Here is a 9,921-nt window from a genome sequence, read left to right as displayed (position 1 = left end):
ACACCCATGCAACCACACACATACACATAAATTCAAAGGTATACTTGGACACATGAACACCAGATGCCTTCACGAACGCACTCAGAGACACACATGTGGTCACATGCACTCCTCTGTTTCTGGTTCCTTCCCTGCGTCAAGTGCTGAAATACTGCAAGTGGCTGGGTCATAGAGGTCGGCACCGACAGTCAGCTATCACAAAACCGGGCCTTGTCTAACTCTATTTTCCCACAGGGAGGAAACCCCAAGGGAGTGCTGACCCCATGGGCAGAGGCGCTGGGCTTACGTGAAGGAGTGGGGGAGACCCCTGTCTGCTCCGGGCCTGGCCCCTCAGGGCAGGGGTGGTGGTGGTGGAGAGCAGGATAGGGGCCTGCCAGCTCTGGTTTGATCTGTGATCCATCCGAGGTCTCAGGACCCCATGATTCGGCCACCCCACTTGGAAGGCAGCAGAGAGGGGCAGACTCGGGGGAGGGGAGCAAGAACAACAGCAGAAGAATCTTGTCTGTACAGTACGGGCCGTTTGAGTCATTATTATTACAATATACTTTGACAAAAATAGAATCTCATTTCATATCAATACAACAACAACAACAAAAAAAAACAGTTTCCTGGACTGTTACACTGCTAACGTTTTCCAAAGGTTGCTATTTACAATTACAGTAGCCAAGAGGGAAGGTGGGATGCGGCCTAGGGTGGTGGGACAGGAGGTAGCGAGACAATGAGGGCGCCAAGAGCAGAGAGGTGGGTCAGGGGTGGAAGGAGCTCGGAGGAGGGCTAGAGAGAGGGGCCAGGAGGGATGAAGAGAGGCAGGCCTCCTGCAGCCCTCTTCCATCCTGCCCCTTCTCCCACCCACGTCTGCTCTCTGGGGATGTGTGCGTGCAAGGAAGAGGACACCCCCTCACTCACACTTGCCCCTGGATGAAAGGTACGGTCCTCAGGGGCCCAGGGCGTCTCCTGTTAAGCCACCTCACTAGAGTTCCTCTCCCCAATTCTCCCTGTACTGTGCGGCCAGCATTGTAGGGCTGGGGCCAACGGAGGGACCGGGAGCTATTGCACTGTATATCTTATAGGAAACGCTGGGGAAGGGAGGGACCCCACTTACCCCTTGCCCCAGCCCTCTGCCCCCCTCAGCCCTTTCCTCATGGCTCTGTCTTTCTTCCCAAATGTGCTTCAGGAGCCTCCATCCCACACCCTCCCCATCCCAGTCTCAGATTCCCAGGCAGTCTTCCCAGCCCCAACGCCTGGCCAGCACCTCCACACCTTGAGGGTGCAGTTCACACAAGAATCAGCGAGTGTGTGTTGTGTGTCTGCAGGGCCACTGGTGCCCAGACTTGGGTATTCTGCCCCATATGCCTGTGGCCACGGGAACAGCTCAGAAGCAGAGATCCTTTGCAGGACCTTAGCCTCACCTTCCCCCTGAAACACGAACCCATCTGTCAAGCTGACTGTGGGGTTTCAGTCTATTGTAAGGGGTTTTGTTGTTTGGTAATTTTTTTTGGTTATTTCCCTCTATCTGGGGGATGGGGTGGGAGGGCTCCGCATGCAGGGCTCCGCACCTGTCCTTTCCCAAAGGCCTATCGGACCCCACCCCCTCCTGCAGCATATGTGTACAACGTGCAAAGTGTCCCCCCCTTCCCGCAAAAAAGAGCTCCCCCCGGCCAGTGAAAATGGTGGGGGGGGGGCAGAAAGAGGGGATGGAAGCATCCCCTCTCCAAAGCGAGAATCCAAATTAAAAAAAATATAATAATAATAATAATATAATAATAATTATACACAAATGTAACCGTCAACAGGACACGGAGCACAAGAAAGGAAGTGGGGGTCGAGCGGGAAGAGGCCAGGACAGGGAGGGGTGGGCGGTGAGATTGTCAACTCTTCATCAGGGAGGCTGAGAGGAGGGGAGTGGGAATCGTCACTTTAATGTCTGTGAAGAGAGGAGATGGAGAAGGGGGTATGAGGGGGGGCCCAGGCTATGGGGTATGCACCCCCACTCCCATCTCCCCATAGGACCAGGACTCTGGCAGCAGGGCCAGCTCTGAGGGGCGAGTCATCGGGCAAGACTGATGCTGGATGGAGGGGGCAAAAGGGCGTGGGTGCTGATCCAGAGGGCTGATGGAGGGCTAGCTGGCCACAAGGCCTCTGAGGTGGGAGATAAGACAGGCTGGGGCACAGGGGGCAGTCCCTGGGTGCAGCAGACACTGGCAGACAAGAAGGTGATGCTACAGTACCCAGGTATCCAGCCGCATCCTCTTCACAGCTGAGCCCTCAGCCTCGGGCTCTGGGGCTGGACGCAGCAGGCCCAGTGTGGGCCCGAAGTCCCCCCGTCCGTCATCCCGGTCCCCTGTCTCATAGGAGCCTCCAGCAGGGCTGCTGAGACCATCGCCAGGTTCAGGACGGGTAGCTGGGAACACAGCTGAAGGGGGAGGCGCAGGACTGCGCTCCCGGCTTGGGGACACCGGTTCCGACTTGATGCTGATGTGGGGGTGGGTGGTGACCGTGAGGGCAGCACCTACATGGGGCAGGGGGCTGCCCGGGCTGGAGAACAGTGATGTGGATGGGGCACAGGCAGCAGAAACAAAAGAGGTAAAGAGAAAAATTGATGAGAGGTCACAAGACAGACAGTGAGAAAGGACAGAGAATAGGAAGATGAAGGCGGGGTCAGGAGCAGGTAATAGACAAGTGGATGGAGACAGAGACCAGAGGAGAGAGGGTGAAGTGGGAAAAGAAGGGAAATAAATACATTAGTTCTCTTTCTATACCACGCCATCTTCTGCAGTCTGGGGGGGGGGACCCCACCCAGGGGCGGGCTGGGGAAGGGCTCAGGGTGGTCTCCCAGTCCTGTAAAGGGATGCCACTTAGTGCCTGACATACTATCCACTAACGACAACCTCAGTGGGAACCCAGTTCTCAAGAGGACCCTCTTCCCACCCCTCAACTCTCCCTTCCCAAACACTCAGATGGAACCCCCTAGGACTCACATTAGGTTGCTGAGAGACACGGGGACCAGGTGGGGCTGCTGCTGAGGTGGCTGTTGCGGCTGCTGGGGTGGCTGGGGCTGCGGCTGCGGCTGGGGCTGCGGAGGCTGCGGCTGTGGTGGCTGCTGGGGCTGTTGCGGCTGTTGCCAGGCGGTGACGTTGCCTAGCGACAGCCCCCCAGGCGAACTGAAGGCTGGTAAGGAGGAGAGCTCTGCGCTGGTCAACTGGTAATCTGCATGGGGTGGGGAAACAGAGGACTGAGGCTCCCAAGGGGGAGTCTCCAGGAGGGCCTGGGAGATGGGGGGTTGTTAATGACAGATGTGAATAATAAACTCATACAAATTCAGTGAAGATGGCACTCAGAGTTAAGAAATGCAAATCGTAATAAGTATGAGGTGCTGTTAAATAGGATGAAAAGAGGTTTTTTTTAAAAATAGTATTTAATTTTTTTTTTTTAACCGCATGTAGTAAATGTCAATTTAAGAAAAGAAAGGGAAAAAAGTTAAGTAGGAAAGGTCTAATATATGTCTAACTGTTATCTCTCCAACTGCAAAGTCTTCAAGTGCCTTTTTGGGATGGGGGGAGCAATGAATGAATGTCACACCAGGAACAAATTGCCGTGACGATCATCTCATCGAGTCTCCTAGACTGTCAACACGTAAACTAAGTGGCAGCGAGGGCTGAAGCCGCTGCACCCATGCACACACACAGAGGACACATATGTGCCACCCTGAAGGGCCTGTGGGAGCAAGGGGGCTGTTGGGAAACACTCCTGCCGCACTCTGGCAGAGCTCCGGGAGGTGGTACTCATTATTTCCTAAGAATTCTGTCTTAATGAAGAAACTGTGATGTACATGCTGCCAGAACAAACAGAACTATGAAACCTTTCACGATTCACATGGCACTGCTATGTTTCAGGCTGCATCCTGTTTGGGACAGTTTAGAAAATGTCTTCCCTGAGGAATTCAGTGGCGGGAGGGCATGTTGTCATGGGGGAAGCACATCCCTGTCATCTCACTACACACCACCACGCTCACTGCCGGGACTGTCACCCCAGCCCCTGCCATAGAACAGTAAGGTTAAGGGCAGAGTGTGAGGTCAAGCTTCCTGGCCACCTCCACTTAGAGGTCATGTGACCTTGGGCGAGTTATTTACTCTCTGTCTATAAACAATGCTGCCTGCATCATACAGCTGTTGTGAGGACAAACTGAGTTAACACACATGAAGCATGTAGAATGGAGTCGGGAGAACTCATCAGATTTACCTGTCATTATTACTTTACAAATGAGACAACTACAGTCTCAAGTTTGCCCAGATCAGAGAGAAAGCCAAGGGAGAGGTAAGACAAGACTCCAGGACTCTATGTTAACCTTAAATCTCACCCTAGATGTGGCCCATGCTTGCCTCTGGACTCACAACAACAATTAGTCAGGAGCTTTGAATGTTTTATTTAAAAAGCAGATTAAGGGCAGAAAGGGGCATATAGGGCCAACTATTTCCAACACTCACTTTATAAGCAGGGGAGCCAAAATCTCAGAAAATACATTGAACTTGCCCAGTGTCCGTGAGAGTGAGTGGTAGCTCCAAGCCTGGTCCCCTACCTTTCTAACACAGCCCAGCCTTATCTACTAAAGGTTTGGCTCTCTGGGCCCAGGACTAGCATACCCACAGACCACCAGGCAGTCCATTTGGTCTGCTCCTAGAACAATCAGTCATCTCTGCAGCCAATGTCAACAACGGGCCAGGATGGTCCCTCACCCAAGACATCACCACGGCCTGATCACCCCTAGCCGGAACCTGAATCAGGGCCAAGGACTGTAAACTGTGAACAATCAGACAGCAATGTGTTCGCCAGGGTTTTGTTTATATACCTTTGGTACCTGAAAACACCCGTTGTTTCATCAGATGTCTGCTTCACTCCTCCCACAGCAAGAGGAATTGGAGCCCCTGTTTCTGAGGATGTGAGAAAGCCCACATACTTCCTAGCAAGCCTCCAAGGGCAGGGCCAGATCAGAATCTGCTTCACAATGGACTGACAAAGTTGAATGCCTGGCCTTGAGGAGCACCTGTCCTGCACTCACTGACACCACTAACTTCCTTACTTCTTCACTAAGACTGGCTAGCACCCGAGAAGATGGCAGAAAACTACCACAGGACTCTCAAATAAACAACAGCCCCAAGAGGTAGTTCTGTGTTATCCTCTGTCAAGCACCCACCGGCCCTCACCGCACTGGCTTTTTTAGGCAGGTCCCAGATCCCTGGGTGGCAAGACTGGAAGTGCCTCAGAGACTTCCTGCATTCACAGCTCAAACAAACAAGACTGGGCCCAGAGGTGTGGCCACCTAAAACACCTAAAGTGGCTCAAGGACATCATAATGTGGGAGTGGGTAGACTCAGGGCAGCACACACAGGTGCCAAGGGGGTTTGACGACATCTGAGAGATCAAATCTGGACAGCCATCCTGCAGAGCCTGCCCCCTCATCAGGAGACGGTTCCTTGGGGATTTCCTTTGCACAGGGCTGGGTTTTGATTTTTTACACATGGGGAAGAGGTGGGATTCTGTAGGTACCGATACTGGTGCCTGGGACCCGACATGGTTTGACTCTCTGAAATAGGAGCTGGGGGAGAAAGGTGGAGTCTTTTGGTCTAGTCTGATCTTATCCACTCAAGGGAGAACCTGGGGAATGGCAGAGGTCTCTTCAGCTGGGAGTAGATCAACTTCCCCAGACACAGAAAGACTGACATAGGAGACAGGATATTCCCCACTGGGAAATCCTGACAGAGAGTCCAGGCAAGGACGGTTGAGAGGGTCACAGACTGTTCCCAGGAGGCTATGAGCGGGTGATACAAGTCAGGACAACCTTGAAGACCCAGGAAAAGTCTGGGCACTGGGTGTCCTGTCTGAATTCTTCTACCCAGAGATGCAGCCTTCATCAGTCTCAATCCTTCCCCCTCCCTCCCCCTGCAAAATCAGGGTTGCCTCCTCCTTCCCCTGATCCTGTACTTAGCTTCCCCAGGAAGCTGGGGTAAATCTTCCTGACCTTCCTTCCTCTTTGGCCTCCTCGGCCTCTTCCTCCAGGAAGTCCTGCTGAACTGACCATAGTCTCCTCCCCATGACTGGCCTGAATCATCTGCTCAGCCCAAAGGCTACTTCTCAGATGGGAGGTTCCCTAAGGACAAAGCCTCCCTTCTCTCTTAGGTTCTACACTCAAAATCAAGGACATAAAATTAAATTCAGAAAAAACAACAAATAATGTTTCAGCATAAGTGTATCTTTAGGACATACTTTAGCAGAAGAATGTTTTGAGACACACTAAAAATTATCCATCAGTTTTTATCTGAAGTGAGTTAACATTCCATATTTATTTGCTAAGTCTGGCAATCATAACTAGGTGGGGGTTCCTCAAGATCATCGACCTTCCTCAAGTGGGGGTCTCCTCCAAGGAATATCTCATGTTCTCTCTCTGGGCTCTCCCCTGCCCCCAAACAGTCACCTTTAGGTCCTACCAATACTCACCTGTGTTGTAGGCAGTGGGCATGGAAGAAAAGGGGAGGCCCTGGCTGAGTAAACTTGGTGTTGCCACGGAAACCACTGGGGTGGTGAGTGAGTGGGTAGACTGGGAGACCCCAAGGCGCTGGGCATTGTTCTGCAGGAGAAATTATCTGTTAAGATGTAGCAGATGGGTAGGTGGACTGCTTTGTCCCGGCCCCTCCCCTCCATCCCAAGTTCACGCTGGGATTCCTGGATTCCCAGGCCCAAGGGGATATCTCGGCATAGAGGCTGCATTATACAAACACATGTTCATGCTTTTCACAGAGACACTGAGATCTATGAGAACACGTACACACAGATTCATTCCCACCTACATGTATGCAGAAGATGGCATATATACCAGCCTAGGGGCCCCCACTCCAACAGGGATCCCCAGTCCCCTAGAGAAGCTGGTGAGAGGGAGAGACACTTCTGGCACGTCCCTCTGCAGCCTGCTCTCCATCCATCACACTGCAGCACACGCCCTGGGAGCAGTGTGCTGGCATCTGTGAGGGGAATGCGGGGCCCGGCATGGCGTGTGCCTGCGTGTATGCACACACGTGTGTGGGGCTGTCAGCTCCATCTGCCGCTGAGTCACTTGTTTATTCCAACTCCACGCTGGGGCCGAAACTGCCGCCGTGTTGGCCGCCAAAGCGTGCCTGCCTTTTTCAGCCTCTCTGGCCTTCCGTCAGGGAGTTGGGGAGGGAGGAGCCCCCGCCCCGCTCCTGGCTGAGGGGGAGTATGTAAGTGTGTATGTGAGAGAGTAAGGCGGTGTATGCCTCAGTGCCGGTGAGACAGGTGGTGTGAGGAGGGAGAGAGAGGGAAGGCGGGGAAGTCCTCCTCCCCCTCCACCCCCATGATTCTGGCCTTGCTTTAGGCCTTAGCTACCCCTGAAAAAGCAACTGTAGTGTCTTTCTGCTTTCTGGCATCCCTCGGAAGGAGGTCTCTGTCCTGAATTCCAAGAACGCTTGGTGGGCTTCAGTGGAATTACAGGGCAAATAATGTCCAGCCCTGATCTAAGGGCCTCATCAAGATGAAATCTTTGAGGCTCGAGGCCGGTCCCCTCCTCTTGGGTGCGCCTATGTGCTCACACACACATACAAAGAGAATAGGGTGTCTGTCTGAATGCGACATCACATAAGGACATTTATGTACACACAGGCGCACTCACATGCACGTTTAACCCCTCTCCCCCACCCCAGTCACCTCTGTATCCCACTTGGCACTGAGCTAAGATCCTGGCAAACAAACACTACACACACAGGTGAAAGGATGAAGGTACAGATGTACGTCATGCTGGGGACCACAAAGTCATGAACTGCCCCAGAATTCAAAGCTACAGCAAACATGTCACAGTTTCACTTACCAGATCTAAATGGTCCTCAGTCTGGGAGCAGAAATAAAACCAAGGGATGTTCAGTCTCTGGTCTCCCCTCACACCCCTCCCCCAAGGCCAAGCCAGCTCCCCTTTTGCATAGGAACAGGATGGCTCTTCCTGGCCTAGTAGTAGAGTTTTTCATTATCCTAACTCATTTCCGGAAGATGCTACATCCCACTGTCTACCAGTTAGCAAATCCTCACCATCTAATCTCGTCCCTTTGCTACCATGGCAAGTCCATCCTGTTATCCTCCCATCACAGAACCTTCTCTCCCACTTCTTGCCTCTTTTTACTGTTCTTAAGGTTGGTTTTCCTGTTTTCCAAGCTCTTGTAAGGCCCTCTGGGAACAAAGAGTCTATGAAAAGCCAGGCTTCATGATCTCTCTTGGGAAGTCCTGACTGCAGGTTAACCTTCATCTCTCCTGCTGGAGGTCACCTCCAGCCCTTTCCTGACTCTCCCACTGCCCAGGCCTTGCCCCTCAATCCAACACCTACTCACCAAGTGATGCATTAACCCCTTTCCTCCCTGGGAAGTGATGACCCTTAGGTCGGGCTTGCGGCTGGGGGCTCCAAGCTGGGCGCTGTGGGTGGGCGGGGGCGGAGATTTGGCTGGGATGACCTTGTTTAGGCTGTTGCCATTGGCCACAGGGAGAAGGCCAGGGGAAGCCCGAGCACTGACGTAGCCATTCCCTAGAGAAGAGATGAGATGAGGGGGAAGGAAAAAAGCAGACCTACCCTTAGCCATTCACTGTCCCCAAGACAACACTCCTATCACCCAGCCCTTTTCAAAACCATGCACAGGCTTCAAGTGGGCACCAAGTTCTCCAATATTCCCATAAAACCATCTCGTCTTAGTACTAGAGGGAGAATATCCCTTACTTTTGAATCAAAACTATGGGGCTGGCAGTAGGAGCTGACGCTGTGGGAAGAACCAGAAACGGCAATGGCTGCGAAGTGCATCTGCAACCAAGTCTCTCCCCACCTCTTCTCTGGTCTCCATGGACAGGAAGTCCAGCATCGCCCAACCCCACAACTTGGCCCTAATCAGGTTCACAATGACCCAGGATGGAGAAGGGGTACCAGCCTGGAATTTGAGCCTCAGTGAGGATCCTCATCACTAGGGCAAACAAGCTACTCAGACTGCTCCCTTCGGGAATGCTGTGATTTGGATCAGCACATGGCAAGATGCACACAGCTCTGAGGAGCACAAGCCATTCACTGGTGGTAGTGATGCTACTGGCACTGGGGGACTAATAACCAGTCACCACCATAATGAGACTGGTAATAACAAGCATTAATAACTATCTTTTATATTTGTTCCACATGCCACAATCTGCATAGGGCTTTCACACATACATTATCTCATTTAATGCTCACAGCAAGCCTGTAAGACAAACAGGGCGTGTATCATTAGCCCTGTTTAGAAGAGACTGGAGGCCTGGTTGGCAGAGGTGCCATGACTCATCCAGTGTCAAACAGTGGGCTGGAAGCCAAGCTAGAGCTCGTCACTCACTTCTCAAATGCTAGGGTTGAGGGCCCATAAGCATCACTGCTTCCTTAAGGTCTGCAAGCATTTCTCTGTCTCTCTCCTTGGAAAAAAGAGGGTTCACCCATTCCTCCCACTCCTGACCCCAGTATTATATGGCACCTATGGATAAGCTGGGCATTCTAAAATCCAGAGATGTAGGGGTGCCCAGAGTCAGAAATGTCACCTTGCTCTGTCCCTTGGGAGCACATTTGGGAGTGTGTGTCTGCCTCCATCCCAATTCCCGGATCACTCTGGGAATGGTAGGAATGTCAGGCTGACGTCAATGCTGACATTCGAAGTTACAGTCACCAGCCGGACAGCAACACACGCAGGGGGTGCTTTCAGCTGCCGGGAGTGGGGTGGGGTGGGATGGTGGCCTTTCTTCTGTGGTTCACAGAATGTGCTCACAGTGCACATCTGATGTCTGGATGTTTCCACAAGAGTGAGAGGGTCTGCGTGTGTAAGCACGTGCAAGCCATCGGCAACACCAGGTATTCACATCCTCCAG

The 9,921-nt window shown here is 52.6% G+C and overlaps 1 protein-coding gene across 3 annotated transcripts in view; it reads right to left on the bottom strand.

Moving 5' to 3' along the window:
* Nucleotides 1-500: 500 nt before the first annotated feature.
* The window catches only part of MEF2D (myocyte enhancer factor 2D), a 31,116-nt gene continuing 21,695 nt past the window's right edge, over nt 501-9,921 (bottom strand). For all 3 annotated transcript variants that reach the window (XM_054690802.1, XM_037501224.1, XM_054690801.1), the window contains exons 7-11: nt 8,385-8,575; nt 6,493-6,622; nt 2,979-3,207; nt 2,229-2,535; nt 501-1,924 (exon numbers count right to left, since the gene is read on the bottom strand). In XM_054690802.1, the coding sequence (XP_054546777.1) occupies nt 1,913-1,924; nt 2,229-2,535; nt 2,979-3,207; nt 6,493-6,622; nt 8,385-8,575 (869 nt within the window). In that variant the 3' untranslated portion in view covers nt 501-1,912. The remainder of the gene's footprint in view (nt 1,925-2,228; nt 2,536-2,978; nt 3,208-6,492; nt 6,623-8,384; nt 8,576-9,921) is intronic.

This window comes from Talpa occidentalis, unplaced genomic scaffold, assembly GCF_014898055.3.
Source record: "Talpa occidentalis isolate TD23 unplaced genomic scaffold, MPIMG_talOcc4v2.1 talOcc4.9, whole genome shotgun sequence".
Taxonomy (NCBI): Eukaryota; Metazoa; Chordata; class Mammalia; order Eulipotyphla; family Talpidae; genus Talpa; species Talpa occidentalis.
Note: the sequence above shows the minus strand (reverse complement) of the source record. Positions and strands in the feature narration are given on the sequence as shown.